Raw genomic sequence first — 19,312 nt, 5'->3', positions numbered from 1 at the left:
ACTTCATAGAATCATAGAAAGGTTTGGGTTGGAAGGGTCCTTAAAGATCACCCAGTTCCAACCCCCTGCCATGGGCAGGGACACCTCCCACCACACCAGGCTGCCCAAAGCCCCATCCAGCCTGGTCTTGAAGATCTCCAGGGATGGGGCATCCCCAGCTTCTCTGGACAGCCTGTTCCAGTGCCTCACCACCCTCTGAGAGAAGAATTTCCTCCTAACATCCAATCTAAATATACACTTTTAGTTTAAAATCATTCCCCTTTGTCTTATCACTATCTGCCCATATAAAAGCCAGGTACTTCACAGCGAGCCTTCTTGTATCCAGGTATACAAGTGTTGTCATATAAGTGGGAAGCATTACTTTAACTTTAATAATACCCTATCTGCCTTTGATCTAGCACATTTAGACTGTTCTTGCAAATTCCAAATCTGTAAGATACTTGGCACTTGGTGGGGATGGGTGGGAGCTGTTCTACAGGCAAATGCAAAACAATTCTAACACTATTTTTAATGACTCCTCAGCAATGTGAAGACAAATGGGGGCATTTGTGTGCTCTGGCTGACTTCTCCATAGCTTTGAATGAAAGTATACAGGAGATCAACAAGCATTCTTTTAACAACTTTGAGCTCCGTATTGGTAAGCACAGTACAAGCATGAAAATTAAAATGTGGTTTAAATTAAAAAGGGGAATAGTAGCTTACCCTAAACTCTATGCACAGTTTTTGTGCACAAAGCCTTTTGGCTTTGCACAAAAACTGAATTCCAGTTCTGACTTGATCTGTCCCAGTGGCAGCACCTCTAAACTTCTGCTAAGGGTAAGCTGTTATCCTGGATGAAATCAATAGGGTGGGACATGAATGTAGGGATGACCTGAATGTATGCAACAAAACAGGAACAAATCTGATGACTGTTTATGCTGACTGGATTACTGGCCAAAAGCAACTCCACTCAGAAGAAACATGTCCTTTACAGACAATCTTACCATTAGAAAAGCTGAAGTGTATTCGTTAATCACAGCATGGAGGGTAGCATCATCACTGTCTGTGCTAACTCAGAGTGCTTCCCAACAGTTTTGAACCATGGAAAACTCCAGCTCCCAGGATTTTTCAGGGAACATTCATCCATGTCCAGTAAATGTGAATCCCTTGCAAAGCTTTTATCCATCATGAATGCAACTGTATTTGGAGACCATGTCTATAAACAATTTATACATATATACGTATTTGCGTATATATATATATAAAGTCTTTTAAGAAAATCTAAAAATGTAAGATCTTTTTCCCAAAGTGCCTTTCACTATCAGTAAACTTATTCTTAAAACTTCACTGTAGGAAAAAAAAAAAAAGTCACCTTTATATTATTTCCTGCACTGAATTTATGCAACAATATCATAAGATGTAGTCTTCCAAAAACTTCATAGGAATACTTTAGTATTTTCACTTCATGGAACATAAGGATGTCATTTCTGGACTGCATAGCACTGACAGGGTTGCCTTCAACAAGTGCAGAGCCAGAAAGATCTTTCCTACTACTTAAGAATAATTTTGCAGGAATTTTGGCAATAGTATGTGGAATACAGATGACATGTAAGTACTGCAGTTCCACTGTGATGGACACCCTGTCAAATAGTTCTGAGGATATAACTTTTGTTCTCTACCTTTCCTGAACTTTTTTTCTTACTTTCTTTTATATGCACCTTTTCCTTAAACTTAGAGATAAGCATATGTGAACCAGGTTTCATACAGTTCTGAAGTAAAAATATGGTTTTCAGTCATTTTCATCTAACTAGTTGTTCTCTCTCTCCCTTTCTCTCTTTTTTGTAATAGGGATTAGCCATGGTTCTGTCGTAGCAGGAGTTATCGGTGCTAAGAAACCGCAATATGATATCTGGGGCAAAACGGTTAATTTAGCAAGTCGAATGGACAGCACAGGAGTTAGTGACAGAATACAAGTGCCTGAAGAAACGTATCTGATCCTGAAGGACCGAGGATTTGCCTTCGACTACCGAGGAGAGATTTATGTCAAAGGTATCAGTGAACAGGAAGGAAAAATCAAAACATATTTTCTTCTAGGAAGAGTTCAACCAAATCCTTTAATCTTACAACCAAGAAAACTGACTGGACAGTATTCATTAGCAGCTGTTGTATTAGGACTTGTACAGTCTCTTAACAGGCAAAAACAGAAGCAAATCCTTAATGAGAACAATAATTCTGGAATCATAAAGGGACATTATAACCGGAGGACTTTGCTCACTCCCGGTGGATCTGAGGCAGCAGCCCAGGCAGAGGGGGCCGACAAAACTGAATTGCCATAATCAACATTTTGTTTGTGTTCTTTTTTTTTCTTTTTTTTTTTGTATTTCTTTTATATATAAAAATAAATATACAAATAAAAAGGGTTTAATTTTTTTTAGAATAAGCGTGATTATCTTCTGGCGTGACATTTTTATGAGATTCCAGTTCATCCATTTTTACAAATGCTGCCAGTATCTCTCTCCAGTTACTATGATTCACCCCTGAATGTCCAGCCATAGGAGCTGTAGACCTCTGCTCAGCTGTGCTGGTTACCCACAGAAAGGTCAAGAATAAATCCCTGACTTGGGGGGATTTAGAACATAAATTGTATAAATCATGGGAAACTGAGACAACGCCCTGTGCCATGTGGAAGCAAAGGCACAAGGAGATTGAGTAGGTTCTTCTCACTTGTAGTTGTCTTCAAGAAGAGTGATATCCATCTAAGTTAGTTGTCTGGTCTCCATAACAACCAGTGAAAAGCTAGTCAGTACAGTCAATGGATTTATGTATGTTATCTGCCCAGATGTGAGGCTGTGGGACATAGAAGGGAGAGATTTTACCCCAAACCCACTGACTCCGTTGAGTCACTGGCTATGGGCTGTTAACAGAGACTGAAGTGTCTTGACCACAAGGCTGCACTGCAGGCAGTATTGCATGTTGTTACCCACCTGAGCTCTAGCACCCACTCCAGGAGGTCAAGGCTCTCCTGTGGGCACTATGCTATATCTGTCAGTCCCATATGAAGGGTTCAAATGTACTAAGATATCTTGAATTACACAAGACATAAATGGACTTGTCTGGAGCTGAATTTATTGTCCAGTCAAAGAATTAACCAAATTCCCTTGGTTCACTTTCCTGAGCTTAGCTCTTAAACCCATCCCCAGTCTGCATTTCTAGCAAAAGAAGGCTTATCTCAAGCTGTAAAACAAGAATGTGCTAAAGTACAACAGGAGACTAAGCTGAACACCCGCTCGGTTACCTCAGGAGGAGGAGAGAGGCGGTGACTGAGGTTACCCTAAATGATTTGTGTGCCAGAACAGAGACAGTCCTGTTGGGATGCTGAAATGGTACACCTAGGTGCTACAAACCCTGCATTAAAACAAGTACAGGATGACTGTTTTTTTAGGATAGCTTATCAGCTTTCCCCTGGAAAAAGTAAATATATAGCACAGGTACCTATATGCATCAGTAACATGATTCATACTGATCAGTAAAGCGCACAAATGAACCTCTCATCAAGTCTGTATGCTCAAAGGAGCTGGGCTTGTCTCGTTAAATATTATCTTTAAAATAAATCACAGATGGGAGCAGCAGAACCTGCAATCACACAGCAATCCCCAGACGAGACCCCAGACAGCCAATACAGTGCAACATATGGATTCTTGGTAAATACAGCCCTTGCCTTTTTACAGGCTGTCTTTAATGAAAACTAGGATATCCCAGGTGTGTCACCACTGGATTGGGCACATTTTTATAAAGGTGGCCAGTTTGGCTAAGAAATATTGATTCCTACATTTTATGAGACACTATGGTTTGCTAACAAAAGAGGCATCAAAGCACAAAAATGTTTAATTGTAGTATGACAAAAATAATGTTTTTCATTGTAAAACAAGCTAAAGAATAGGTGTGTCAGGCAAAATCTGATCAGCTGAATGCAGCCTTCAGAAACAGAAAATAACAATAAATGGCCAAATTCCAGAGAAAACTGTATCACTGAAGGATGGGTCTGATCACAGATATCAGAAAGCTGTCAGAAATGTTATACACAGTGATAAGGCTGCCAGTAACTGAGCTCTTATTTCAAGTTGATTACTGATTTTAGACCCTACAAATATCAGCTCTTTACACCACCTAGGAACACTGTAAAGCAGAGCCCCTCAACCACCCAGAACAGTGTTGGTGCTGTAGGAGAGGAAGACAAGACATGGCTTATATCTGAAGCAGCTAAACCAATTTCGCATTTAAAGTGGTATTTGAAGCCATAGAGAAGAAAGTGTTGGCTGGTTTAAACTGCTCATAAAACAGCTGTCCTCTCCTCAGCTTATCTCTCTGCTGGATGTGGGTTCACTCCTCCTAGTTTTCTAAACATTTAATTCTTGATAAACGCATATCCCAGCTGAACCAGTTTTCTAATTCTCACTACTGCTGCCGGCCTCTGTAATGACGATTAGCAGTGAGTGGAAAGTGTTATCTAAACAGGCTGGGAGACTGGAGACTGAGGGCACCTTCACTGTGTTTTAGCACAGGCCTAAATCTCCTGCTTCTTATCCTAGACACGGATGGCTTTCTGTGTTATCCCTCTCAAAATCCCCATTAACATAACTATGTTCCCAAGAAAAATTGTCTGCTAAAGAACTCTGAGCCTGTGTTGACCAGATAAAGAATGTGGCAAATCAGCTTATTACCGTGAATAATTCTTTAGTGAGGAATTTCACCTGTGTCTGCTGCAGGTAAATCCCTGCTTTGGTCTATTTGTCTACATGAGGCAGCTATTTGTCACCCCAGCAATTACACTGCCTGTTCCTTTTCCAAGTGCAATGACCTTAAAGGCTCAGCAGTGTTATTCCCCATTGTAGCATTTGTTTTCAGAGGAACAGCAGCTACTATTTATGCACTGTCTTCTAGTTTTACTCCATTTCATGGTATCATTAGTGCATTCAGCTTTCCCTCACAACACTATCTTCAGGGATTCTTGTTCATACAGAACAGAATTGTTCATACAAGAAGAATCTATAAAGCCAAAACACCTGGTTAATATCCTTTGAAACACACATGCTTGAATAATAAAGGCAAATTGCCTTGATATTGTAGCTCCTTGGCCAAGCCAGCTAGCCAATATTGAGGACATTGCTAGATTCTTCCCATTAAGAGGAGAAAGCCTTGGCAGAAACTCAATATACTCTTTGATGTCATCTTATTTATTTCTACCAATGTACACTACAAAAAAAAATAAATAAATAAAAATAAAAATAAAAATAAAAATAAAAATAAAAATAAAAATAAAAATAAAAATAAAACAGCACCCAGCTGCTTTGCTCAGAAATTCATACCTCAGTCCCTCTGACAATCTCCATGCCATAAGCTCTGCTGACTTCAATGTTTTCTAAACAAACAAGCTGAACTCCATAGCTTACAAAAAGCAACATACAATCAACTGCATCAAGGGCAATTTATGCCAGCTTTGAAGTACTTATTTTTAATCATTAAAGGAGACAGAATATCGACTACCTGGATAATAGTTCTGTACCAAAGTCATCATTCTGCAAAGCTCCATGTGGATATTTGCAACCATTAACCCTGCATTCTAGTAAAGACCATGTGTGTTGCAAGAGTGCTTGTCTGCAGACAGTGAACAGGTGTTAGGGTTGATTAATTTATACCATTAACCAATTTTAGTAATATCTATCCAGAAAGTTACAGTTAACTACTGATACCTATCAAGGTATCTACTCTAAGTTCATATTAAGACTCAGGAGAGAACAAAGCTTAGGTGTGATATCATTTAGAGGTGTGTGCTAGCAGACACAAAGCAGTTCAAAGAGCAGACTTTGCACATACAGGGAAAATATTACTCACTGTCCTCAGCTTCAATTCATTCCTGATTACTTCACAGTACTTTGCACATTTTGAAAAGCACAGCAAAAAAATATCTCATCTAATCCTTCTCTCATCAGCAGAACTTCATCTGCCTTTTCCTAAGTGCTGCAGGAGTCAAGGAGTTTAGACAAACACACAGCGCAGCGATGGTGGCTCGTAGCCAAAGGGCCCGTCAGTGCGCGCTGCCGAGCTGCGATGCAGGCAGCAGAGAGCCCTGCTCCACAGCCGACTTGGCGAGCACGCAGAGAAGTGATCAGAGGAGCAGGAAATAACCACATTAACCATCGTCAGTGGTACACGGCAAGTGTTATAATTGCACAGTCAACTTATTAACCTCCCCGTGAATCCTTTTTGTGTTGCTCAAAGGCAGTGACATGACGAGGTGTTTCGCGGTTTCCCCAGCTCTGAGCTTTCCTGGAGGAGGGGAAAATATGACAGAGAAGCAGTCAGCAGATGGGAGAGAAGGGGTAAATATTCAATATTCATATCTCTAGTCACTTGAAACGGCAGTTGAGTTGCTATTTATGGAATGCTTTCATTACCTCTCCAGGTTAAAGAAAAAAAATTAGTCATTGGTTTAGGTAACTTTAATAGACAAGGTCCAATTCTCCCCCCCAGAAAAAAAATCTTTTTTTTTTTCAGTCTATTTTCCACTAAGAGCTTGTTTAGGTGAAGGCCGTCAGAGTTACAGAGACATCCAGAGACTGATTCATTCAGCTCTTCGATGTAAAAATGACATCAATGTGCAGGGTTGGTTAGACAACATCCCCTGTAAAATGCAACTCATGCTTCTTCTCGTGACCCAGATCTCCCTCAGCCCAAGGTGCATTTTTTGTGATTTTGTTTTGTTTTGTTTTCTGATGAATATGTTAATGCTGATTTTTTTTTCTTTTTTTAGTATGCTGTAAAACCTGTTTCACAGGGCATGTGCTTTTTTTAGGGTCTAGAAATCAGCTCCTCCTTCAGCTTTCCAATATTAAAATAAAATAAGTGCCACCATTGTGACATAACAACAAGGGAACTAAAAAGAAATGTCAGCTGGTTTGCTGAAAATCTAAGGTTTTAAAACAAATGACATATGTGTGAAATGACTTCTGATTGCAAAGCCCACTCCCAACAGCAGTGACATGGGATATGTTAAGGGATATTCTCACAGTAGCAGGATATTAAGTATAATTTTAATTAACTCATCAGTTACTTAAAATAATAAAAACACAACACCCTCTTCCTAATCATTTTCCCTCACAGTGACTATTGTGACAAGCTGTCAGTTTTCCAGTTTTTTATAAATCACAGAGCGATTGTGTTTCAGACGAATGATTGCCCCCTCCAGATGGATCCAGATCGATGGTGTAATGCTACTTTCAGGAGTCAGGACCCCAGCCCCATCTCTGGGGTCAGTGCATTTTGTATCGGCAAAACCAAGACTCACAGTGGCATCAACTCTTTCCCCTTGGTCCTGTTCCTGAGAAAGGCAAGAGCAGGGACTTGGGCATGCTAGGGAGTTGTAATTGAACATTTTTCACATTTAAACAAGGGTGGGAGGAAGACCCCAGCATGATCCATCCCACAAGGTGAGTCCAGATGCTGCATTTACAGCTCGTTTTTCATTAACAGCCTGGTTAATTGCAAGGTGTTTTAATGGCTTCTCAGCAGCTTGGCCATCCCAGACCAGCTCACAGGGTAATGAGGGCACAAGGGATATCTCCCCTGCACCACAGCTGACACAGCAGTATGCAGTCACCTCTTGCACCATTAATTTCCCCCTTTCCTGGCAGTTAACTTGGCAGGACCCATGACCTTTCAGAAACCATTGTATGGATGTTAGAAGGCAAGTTTCCATGGAACCATCTTAAAAAAAATCCTTTTTTCTTTTTTTTTTTTTTCTTTTTAAAAATGTTTCCTGCAGGGAAAAAAAAATCCACTTCATTTATTTATTCAGAATTTATTACAAAATTAAAACCACACCTGTGTCCAATACTGAAAAATCAACTTAAGCAAAAGCAACATGTCTTCCTCTTACACTTCCAGACCAGGTTGATCGTGTGTCCATTGCAGCTTAAGGAGCCCCACCATACTTCCCTGTCAGAGATATTCAGCTCTACCTCAGAGTTATCCCACCGAAGAGATCTACATACAGAATGTTTGCAAGGAAACCTCAGCCCCCAATTCACCCCACCTCTGCTCCCATCACTTTTAGAGATAGCGGACTGGTGCAGAAGGGCTTTCATGGGCCTGAGAGGGATGGGAAAAAGAAAAAAGAAAAATTCTCCATGAGACGAGTTCCAAGCTATTTTGAGTTTTACAGCTGAAAGTGAATATTTTACTTGCAGCTTTAAACTCATGGTGAACACAGAGACCCCCACTATCACCCATTGCCCCTAGCACACAATTTCACAGGCTTTACATTCACATTTGTTGCTGCCTCCGTATTTAATCTCTATTCCCATGTAAAGCATACTGACATTAGCCAGACCTGGCTGGGTGTAGCAACACATGCCTTTGTATTCTCTCTTTTGGAACATCACCTAACAAACATGTCATGCTTTTTTTGACAAAAAATTTCATGGCAACAGCTGCAATGTGAACTTCCACTGACAGATAGTTAGCCAGACCCTAATCCGTATGCTTCGATTAAGAGGTCACAGATTATCCTTACAGCTCCAACCTATTCTCCCCCTTTTCATGCCCATGCTGGAATATTTCTTGCGGATATCATAAAGCATTAAGTCTTGGTATCTAAACAGTCAAGAAGAAATTGGTTTTGCTCCATGTTCCAAGGGTAATTTCCAACTAAAATAATCAAGTAAATAAACAAATAAATAAATAAAATCTGACTTTGGAGCAGAGACTGGTATCCAACCAGCATTCCTCCTCTGAGGTGAGAGCCATTACATCTGGACACCAACCATAATTATTTCTGCTCAAGACCATAATTTCAGTTTTGGGCACCTGTTTTCTGTGTAAATGCATTTTATATTTCAAGTTCTTTCAGCCCTGGTTCATAGTTTTGTAATAGCCTTAGATGCTCCTTCTTCTGATCCCTGAGACTGTCAGAGATGATGAAAATGAGTTAATAATGAATTCTGCTTGAGGTCTGTGGCAGAACTGAGTCAAGCAGTGTGGCTTATTGAAATAAAGCCTTTGCTGGAGTTAATTGATTTAATTCCAATATATGAATACTTTCATGGGCTAAAAATAGAAGTTTCTGCAGAGCTCTTCAAGCTAGGGAAGAAAAGCAAAACAAAAATGATGATGGGAAGTTAAACAAGGTCAAATTGGAAATAAGGCACATGCTTTTGACAGCAAACATGATTAAACACTGGAACAAACTACCATGCAAACCAGTGAATCTATTATCTCCTCAAGAGTTCAAATCAAAATGATGGAGATCTTTCTAGAAATTATGCTTTCTTTCAAATACAAGTGCCTGGGTCCACTCAGAGAGGAACAATAAAGCTTTCTACAATGTGTGAAGCCCTGAAAAGCAGACTGGATAGTTTAAGATTTTTATTTTTTAATACCACGAATTTGGCATTGTCTTCACCACTGAGCTAAACGAGCTAAACAGAAAGAAGCAAAATCTTCTGTCCTGGGAATGTTTCACAGGTCTTGCTGGTACTAACTGACGATGGGGAAGGCAAACCTATTCCATTTCATGCATTGATTCAGAGCCCAGAAAACCATGATTTTTCATATGTCTCCCTTTGTGGAAGCGCTAGAGGTGTTGCAAACCAGTGGCTCAGCTCACAGGCAGACACTGTACCAAACTGTTCAGCCTCCCTACCATTCATAGAGCTGCTTCATTAATTTTAGCAAAAACTCTGTAGTCAAGCATCAGGAAAGAAATTGAATTGGTCCCCAGCTGCATTCCACCATTCCCACCCCACCACCTCTCTGCTCTTTCTCCTTACTTGCCCTGGTGCTCAGAGAAATGCACACATTGCATTCGTTCTAAGGAAAGGCTATTAGGGACCCTGAGGAAGAGCATTTGTTTCTTAACAGAATGAGTCTTTTCACAGAGCATTTGATGAGATCTCAGGAAATCTTTGTGTTAATTCAGTGGTGTGACCTTGGCTACAATGAGGGTGCTACTACTTTCCCATATAACTGAAATTATGACCTTGAGTTAAACGGATGAAGAGTTCCATATAAGTGTAGTTTTGTTTTTTTTTGTCACAATGTCTCCCTGACATTTTTATATAAGCATATGATACGACGTAAGTAAGAGACCCAGCCTGACAAGATGTCTGGAGGTTTTTGTTACACAGCCAGAAATGCTTCTGCTGAATAGAAAGCATGGGATGAAGTAAAAGAAGAATGAAAATAAAAGCTCAGAGGATCTGTTGAGGGAAGAAAGGGAGGCATGTTAAATGCTCGGAAAGTATCTTCCAAATAACCCAATTACCTATTTGCAACCTGTAATTCGTGATGCATTTCTCTTACTTTTCACAAAGAGCGACAAGGAGAATTTTTCCCTTCCCCCCCCAACCTGCACCATTACCTAATTCTGTCACCGAGATGAGAACAAGCTAAGTCCTAATATTTCACTTGGATTAGCAGTTCCCACCAAATGACAGAGGCAAAAGATTTGTACTGGAAAGTAACAATGGCAAAGCAGAATAAAAGACTCTGCTGCTTTGAATTATTAATAGTGTATCACCTCACTGCACATACCAATCACACTGCTCTCTTTTCTGGAGCCTCAGGAGAAAGGAACATAGTTTTCCAGTGTACTTCAAGCCTTTTAAAAGTGCTTCGAATCCACCCAGCTATTTCATACCTGGGATAGTTTCAGGGCAGGGCAGCCTTCTTAAAGACATAGCATCCTGCCTAGGGATATAACAGGAGGCTTTCATGTGGGTTATTTTGGGAAGACATTTTCAAAAGAAGCTAAATGGAAGGGGAACAGTTTAGTGTTTCTCAACCCTTCAAGTTCTACTTTAAAAAAAAAAAAAAGTGTATGATTTTCTGGGCTGCTATGCACCATGATTCCCTTCTGCTGGGTGTCTTTATGCACATTATCCCACAGATTATGTTTAAGCCTTTCCTAATGTATCTAAAAAGCTTGAACAGTATTTTGAGGAAGAGAAGCAGGTTCTTCAGGACAACTAGAAATTGTTTTGTTGGACACCTCTTATGGGTGTCCTGGAGTTACTGTGACTTGAGAGAAACATCAGCAGGGACAGCTCAGGGGGTTGTCAGCAGTGTATTTGCTGAGTCCAAATAACAGTTCTGAAATATGACAATCTTGCTTCCTAACAAGTTTGTGGTTTAAGCTGCAGTGGACTAGAGTAAATTATTTCCATAGTGCCCTTCATAGCGGCCTCCATTATGGCTATTCCTCACCTATGTAAAAAATGCTTCCTGCAGAGGCATCTTTATTTGCAACCTCTCTTGTCTCCTTCACTTTGATGGGTGAAGATTCAGGATGTGAGAACTTGCAGAGGAATCATGAATCTCTCGTATTGGATTGAATTAACTAGAAAACTTAGGATTTTGTTTCTATAGCAGAAGCATACGTTTTACTATTTGAAAGAAGAAGAAAGTATTTTAAACCTGAAACAAACATAAATGACACAGCAATATCTTTTTGCACCTGCAGGAAGGATTAAACTATTGGCCCAAGAGATGAAAAAGATGAAGCATGCACAGCTGACCGAGTTACTAATTTTGACACCCAAGGCAAGGAGTAGACTTTTGGAGGATAAATCCTGCTTGCCTACTGCAAGCCTGCCAGAAGCTGCTTTTGTGTAGGTACCCTCTTCACAATGCCTCCACAAGGAGATGCATGTACAGAGGCATCGACATTGCTTGTTGGTGCAGTTCTTCTGCAAGTTATGTGCACGGACTCATTATTTTATTACCTTGCACTGAAAGCACCTAGGGCTGGATAATCTATATAAATGAGTTTAATGGTCCAGCACAAAATTAACATTTATTTCTAATCTTGGTTACTTTTAGTTTGTGACCTGGAGTCTGTCATGCTAAGTCCTGCAATTTCTATCCCAACGAGAAGGACAGCAAATACTTTTCTTAGTGGGGCCTGCATCACATTTCTTCCAATAGTCACGGAAACGTAACTCCTCCCAGATGTCTGAAGACTCCTTGTTCAGTTCAGGCTCCACTGTGCTGGTGCAAATCTCAGTCATGGAGAGATGGATTGAGGATTCATGGGAATAGATAAACCCAAAGTTTTACAGCAGCACCAAACAGCTCAAGTGAGACCTTTCCTCCCAAGCCAAACAGCATAAAATGGCTACTGAGATTTTGCATCTCAGACACCCCTGGGAATTTTCCTCCTACCCTGACCTTTACTCTTGACTTTCCTTCATGATCATGATCCTGGCTGGAATCAAGACTCCAGGAGCCTGGTGCTCATTGCCATGGATGTCAAAGCACATTAGAGACTGTTAAAGCTGAAGAGCCTTTTCCAGAGCAATCAGATTGTAACAGATACCTTTCCAGACCTTTGTGACAGCACTTGGCTGCATTACATTTAGTTGCTTGGCACTGAAACACTTGTATGCACAGTCTTAAAAAACAAATGTAGCAGATGAAACATCCCACACTTGACATTACCTGAACCCTTGTTAGAGTTCAGTGCAAATTCTTCCTTTGCTTTCAGTAAGACAGCTGGTCCCATGATCATCCTTATGGAAGCTATAAGGAGCCACAGGTACAGAAATAGAAAGGATGCAAGATCACATGCAAAACCTGTACATGTGCAAACACAGCCCCCAACCTGGATATCTGACACAAGATGAAAACAGCACACTGTTGAGTCTCACGTCAGTTTTAAGAAAATAAAGACCAAAGGGTCTAGGATGCTTAAGGGGAAGAAAGAGAGAAAGAGAGAATAACACAAGCTCCTGTTGGAAGCAGGGAGCTTGAAAAAAAATAATCAGAATTTCAATAAGGTTGTCTTAAAAATGGTTTTGGAAAACGATCGCATCTGCTGACTATCACAGTCTAATTCATTAGGAAATCTGTCATACTGCTTGCAGAGGAAAGCCAGTAGCATCAGAAACATTTCCAGTATTTTCTGAGAGATCCATTTACCCTGTAATCATTGTTTAGGTAGTTCGGAAATACTTTCCCTCTTTCTTGTTTTCCTGTAACACCCTTAAATAGCATTCACTTTTTCACCAGCACTGAATGCTAATGTGCAAAAAGGTCAGCTGCTTTTGTCCTCTACAGTACATCATTTTTTAAAAGAAGCTCTTAACTCACGTGGCCCTCTAACAAATAAACATCAGATGCTCTTCTCAAGCTCAGTGCTCCCTGCCTAGAACAAGGAAGGCAGATATATCTAAAAATATAATGCTGTTGTATTTATAGCCGAGCAAAAAGTTTAGTGCGCAAATTAAAGCGCATGGAAATCATCTGATTTCTCTCAGTGATCACATTGGTTTTCCAGAAGGTCACATAGCATTTCTGGATTTTTCAGGCCAGCTGTAGGGCCCAAACTGACCTAGAGGGGTTTGCCATATCAATTTGGACATATGTGGTTTTAATGTGGAATCATCAGGTTTTGAGTGGGATAGGAATTGAAATGAGAAGGGGGACAAGAAGAACATAGACTTTTCTAACCTGATTTCTTCTTGGCAACCCCCAGAATTCCCTGTGTTTCACTTCAGCTTGGACAGGGATTATTACAGTATCTCCATCTCTATACACATGTGCCAGGAAGACTTAAATGAAAGCAACAATGAGCAATAACATTCAGGACATCTCCCAGCTGGGCCTCAGTAGGTCCTGAACTTATAGGACTGCAGCTCTCCAGCGTATACATCTCTATATATCCAACACACAGCACTGCAGTAGTCAGCACAGTGTATTCCAGCTGCACAGCCAAATTGTTGTTCCCCACAGAGGTACCAATTGCCATCGACTGGGTGCCTGCTGATAGCCCCATGCAATTGCAAAATAAAACCTGTGGGTTTAAAACTACCTTCATGATGTGTTGCAACTCATAAGGTGCTGGGATCTCTGGTCAGGAGAACACAGCCCAAGTCTGTGAATGGCAACAGTCATTTGAAAGACATCCCAATCACCTGGGAGAGATAAAACTCCTTTAGTAATTTCACTTTGTTGAATACGTAATTAAGCACTTTCTAACATTAAAGCAGACTTATATTAAAAAAAAAAAAAAATCACTTTCCTCTGGAGTTATTGTACTAGAAATCCCCAAAACACTACCCTATGTGTTATATTCTCCAAAACATTATCTTCCATAAGCCACAGGCAATGTCCAAGCTGTTTGGCTAATTCCTCCCACATTTCTTTTACGTGACACCAGACTCTTGTTGATTTGTAATACAGTCTCTAGCCAAAGTTGGAATCCCACTTCACTCCACTCCATATGGTGCAAATGGAGTTTGTTATCTCTTCAGTGCCCAGGGAAATGTTATCAGACACAAGACCAGGTGCAGTCACAGCTGATGAGGGGAAGTATTCAGGAGTGGTTTTGCATTATTGCAGTGGGACTCCGCAAGATGCCCTCGGTGGTTCTCAGGTTGAATAAATCACTTCACCAGCCACTTCTGAATGTGTGTCAATAACGAAGAGTTTGCAACCAAAGCGGACAAAATGGATGGAGAGGAAAAGAAAAGGAAAAGTACTAAGTACCAGAGGGATTTGTTTGATGATGTTTGGCCTGTTCATGTCAGAGTCAAAATTGCATTTCAGGTCCTTGATCCTAACACAGACCTAAAGAACTGAGTTGTGTCATTTCAGATAGCCTACAAGGCTTTTACAGGCTGCTTTGTTGAGCTGACCATACACATCTGTCAAACTTTTCTCTCTCCCCATAAACAAACCCTTATAGAGGTGTTCCTGCCTGAGGAGTCTAATCCTCTTAGAGCCTCAAAAGCGACTCACATGGATTTTTGTCTGTTTTCTGTCACTGTTAGAGGATTTGATTGATTCTTTCATTATTCTTCCAGCTAAGAATAATGGAGAGTGGCATTTTTTTTGGACAGGTGCACATTGGCTTAAAAAACACTCCCAATCCATCCTCAAGTACCTGCTTCTGCTAGAGCTCTGGAGAGATGAGCAGCACTTACTATTTCAGGTGTTCAGTCTGACACAGAAAATATTTCTTTTTCCCTTGTATGAAAGTGTTACACCGAGTGTGTGGTTGTATCCTGCATGGGTTTCTCTTCTGGTCTTAATCAGGGCTTGGACAGGGCCCTTCCAGTCCTGGAGTAGATCTGGGGTTGACTCTTGCAACCCTGAAGGGGAACAGCCCCACACTCCATCCCAGCAAGCCATAGCAGTAGCTTGAGGCAAAGATAATTGTAGGACATGGGGCCCTGGTGCCAGGCAGATGTATTGAGAAAACTGCTGCACAGCTGCAGGTGAGTCCCCAACAGCTCACAGATTTCTGCTCACAGAGGCACATGAAGAGTGAATGGCTGTGGTGCAGGATGGAGCGCATCACCCCATGAACGGCAGCAGACAGGGCACAGTGATCATTGCTTCTACTTCGAGTCTAAGCAGGGTTTTTCACTAGTTCGCAGCAAAAAAAGTGGGGGGTTAAGCCATCAGCTCCATATTTCAGTATCTACCACAGATGACAACGGGGTCACACTCCACTTCTCTAGCTAAGCAGCAGGTTGGAGCATGTTGATTTGGGTGGAGAGGAGCCTCATGAGGTTCAGCAAGGGCAAGTGCAGGGTCCTGCACCTGGGAAGGAACAACAGCATGTATCAGTATAGGCTGGGGGATGACCTGCTGGTGTGCAGCTCTGTGGAAAGGGACCTGGGGGTCATGGTGGACAACAGGTTAACCATGAGCCAGCAGTGTGCCCTGGTGGCCAAGAAGGTCGATGGGATCCTAGCCTGCATCAAGAAGAGTGTGGACAGCAGGTCAAGAGAGTTGATCTTCTCCCTCTACTCAGCCTTGGTGAGGCCACAGCTGGAGTACTATGCCCAGTTCTGGGCTCCCCAGTACAAGAGGGACGTAGAACTTCTAGAGAGGGTCCAGCACAGAGCTGCAAACATGATGAAGGGATAGGAGCATCTGTCCTGTGAGGAAAGACTAAGCGAGCTGGGCCTGTTTAGCCTAGAAGAGTTTAAGAGGGGATCTCATCAATCTCTATAAATAACTGAGGGGACAATGTAAAGAGGATGGGGCCAAGCTCTTCTCAGTGGTGGCCAGTGATAGGACAAGGGGTAATGGGTATAAATTGAACCACGGGAGGTTTCATTGCTATATGAGGAAGAATTTCTTTATGGTTTGGGTGACAGAGCACTGGAACAGGCTTCTCAGAGAGGTTGTGGAGTCTCTTTGGAGATATTCAAAACCCACCTGGATGTGATCCTATGTAACATGTTCTAGGTGACCCTGCTTGAGCAGGGACGTTGGACCAGATGATCTCTGGAGATCCCTTCCAACCTCAATCATTCTGTGATCCTGTGATGCTCCCCCTGGGGCAGACGCTCAGGCTTCATTTCTGGTAATAGACACATGGTGGAAGGATGCCCAGGTCTTACAACCAAGCCCAATAGCTTATGCATATGAAACTGTAGTTAATCCCCAGCCTCAACTAAATAGAAATACCATTTGTTACACTTGTTATTTGCTATACTTAACACATCCTACTACCACATTCGCTGGATGCACCCAGCAATGGAGTGGGGTCCTACTTTGAATAAACAAATCGGCCTTTGCATGGTCCCTCTTACCTGTGTTCTGGAGTCACCCAGAGCACATTTTTCTGTTAGGTACAATATGGCAGTGGTGGTTGCAGAAAACACCACCATCCTGAGGCTACGGAACGGCTGAGATCTGGGTTCATATCCAAGCTCTAACACAGCCATTGCAAAAAGCTGTTTCTCTCTGCCTTCTGTTTCATTTATTTAGAAACTGAAACATTCAAATGGTGAAAAGCCTCCTTCATATTTTAGAGGTTATTAACATGTTGATGCCCTGGTTGCCTGCAGGATTGCAGAATACATGAATGAAAATGCAAGATGTGGCACAGAACCGCTGCTTTGACTAAATCTCTATTTGCATTCAGCACAGACACTGTGGCACATAGACACTCCCCCAGCAACTTGAACCCGGTTTAAACACCCTGGCTCCTGTTTGAATAGCTCTCAGTAAGGCTGCCAGATGACAAAATCCCCCCAAATGAGAATTCCTTTATTGCTTAGGTGTCATCTTAGGATAAAACAGCCAAAAGTGGGCCGGTTATGCTGTCACCAGAACACTTCAAGTGCAACCCTCACTATTAGTGTCAGTGCTTCCTCAGACAAAGAATGGTTTAGAAAGAGAAGGAGAGATGTGGGGGAAAGCACTTGAATTTGGCAAGAATATAACAATTAGCGCTAGAGATGAGGATACTGAAGCCCAAGAGACCTTTCTTAGCTGCTGTGCTGTTATCACATGATGGGGGAGCATATTTGAAGGTAATAGCAAGTGACTTCATTAAGCTCTCAACGGACTGGGAAGCTTGGAGAGCATTAAAAAAAAAAAAAAAATCTCTCTTTCTCTCACCAGGTGGCTTTCAGCAAGCTCTCCTAGTTCCCACACAATGGTATTTTCAGTATCATATTAAACACAGTAGGAAACTTAAATGCTTAAATGTCCTTGAATGTTTTTGTCTCTGTTTTGGCAACTACTTTCCTTTGCTGCCCTCTTGTGGGATTATAGAAAAAAACGCCCATTCAGAACAAACAAGAGGCTTCATTCACCAAAATACATTCTGACCTAAATTCACCTAGACTGGAGGCAGATGTTTGTGAAACTAGCTTGTTTTATTTCATATCGTTTCTTCACGAAATATGTTTTTCTTTGAGTGCCAGGGTCTGTATGGTAAAACATCTCAAATGTAAAATATCCATTTTGTAAAACATCATCATTCAGGTCAGGTGAAACCAGCCTGAAGCAATATTTTCTTGAATGACCTCTGGGGAAATATATGTATGTGCATGCATATATATACCAATATATAAGCAGGTATGCAAATATGCACATATTTATGCATACATATGTATCTATAAAGTGCAATATGAATAGGAGTTTAGTTACTGCAGCCCCAGCAGGATTCTCATCCTTACTGCCATGATTTCTAGGACAGACAAACAAAATATTTCTGGATTAGCTTTGAAGCAAATCCCATTCTTGGGAGACTGCAACAGATTTTGAAGAGAAAGAGTCAGACAAGATTAACAGCCAAAACTTGCTTTCCGTTAAACAAAGAAATGCTGAAGTGAGCAAGTTTGCAGCAGCACATCAGTTCAGAGGATTGCAGCAGCACTCACACTGTGCACACATCTCACATTACAGACGACTTTGATCTCATTGTTACCCAAGATTTTCCAAGATGTATATATTTTTGGGTAAAGCTTTAAGTCCCCAAAAAGAGCTGAAGAACGATCATTCATGAGTTTATCTGCTTATGGAACTGTGTGAGCTGATAAATGATTAAGATTATGCAACTTCTTGCTTATTATGAGGGAAATATTTTTTCACTTGCAGAAATTATACTGTAATACATTCTCCATGCAGGCAGTCTTTTTATGCAAAATATGGAAAGGATAGAAAATCCTAAATATTATATATATATATATATATAAATTGTCATAAGCTAGATCCTATAAAGACTGCTTAAGTAGGTAGGACTGATAAAAGCCACTAACAATTTAAGGTTGTCTTCTGCCAGTGGCATCATAAATAGACACTGTATGACTTCATGGTGGTAAGTTATTAGAAGTGACCTGAATTTTACATTTTATAGCCATAGCAGGTTCTCTTACAGGGTACTAGTTTATTAACATCTTTAATTCCCACTGAATAATGCAGTCACGTGATCTTTATATATGAGTAACTAAATGTTATTATCCAATACAGGGTGGCCAAGAGCAGATAATGCAATCATCGCTGGATGAGCTGCAGCCAAGGCTGCCTCCAGCTTGCTGCACTGTCAAGGAAAATATCCACAGAGTACATGACATAAACCTGTGAGGCCTGAAGGTCTTTATGTTATCCCAGTAAAACAGTGTTGTGAAAGCCTGTGGGACTGCAGGGCTCTGTAGGTACAGCCTCACAGTGAAACATGGTCTCAAATTAGGCACTGAAATTGGCATCAGCTGAGACACTTAAAATATACTATTTTGGATTTTTTTCTGCTTTTTTCCTCTTCAGTTAAAATTTATCTTTTTAAGAAGACTAAGCTTGTATCCCATAAAAAGCAGGCATATATTTACATATTTTATAAGTGCCTAATATTTCCAAAGCTCAGGCAGTTTATTTACCCTAAGCTCTTTCTCTGGGCATGGTCTACCATTAGCCTGACAACAAAAGCAAACAGAGGTTTCATAGTGGTCATTAACGCAAACAGAGAAAGGAACCCTCTACAGTAAGTCCACCACAGGCCCCTTTCAGACATCTCTTCTTTGGGCAATGATGG

At 41.0% G+C, this 19,312-nt stretch overlaps 1 protein-coding gene across 2 annotated transcripts in view; it reads left to right on the top strand.

The window, feature by feature from the left end:
• The window catches only part of ADCY8 (adenylate cyclase 8), a 127,904-nt gene extending 125,479 nt beyond the window's left edge, over positions 1-2,425 (top strand). For both annotated transcript variants that reach the window (XM_080580712.1, XM_080580711.1), the window contains 2 exons: positions 523-637; positions 1,828-2,425. In XM_080580712.1, the coding sequence (XP_080436838.1) occupies positions 523-637; positions 1,828-2,315 (603 nt within the window). In that variant the 3' untranslated portion in view covers positions 2,316-2,425. The remainder of the gene's footprint in view (positions 1-522; positions 638-1,827) is intronic.
• Positions 2,426-19,312: the final 16,887 nt, after the last annotated feature.

Source organism: Anser brachyrhynchus (assembly GCF_964034855.1).
Source record: "Anser brachyrhynchus genome assembly, chromosome: 2".
Lineage (NCBI taxonomy): Eukaryota > Metazoa > Chordata > Aves > Anseriformes > Anatidae > Anser > Anser brachyrhynchus.
This window is presented reverse-complemented; position numbering and strand designations above follow the sequence as displayed.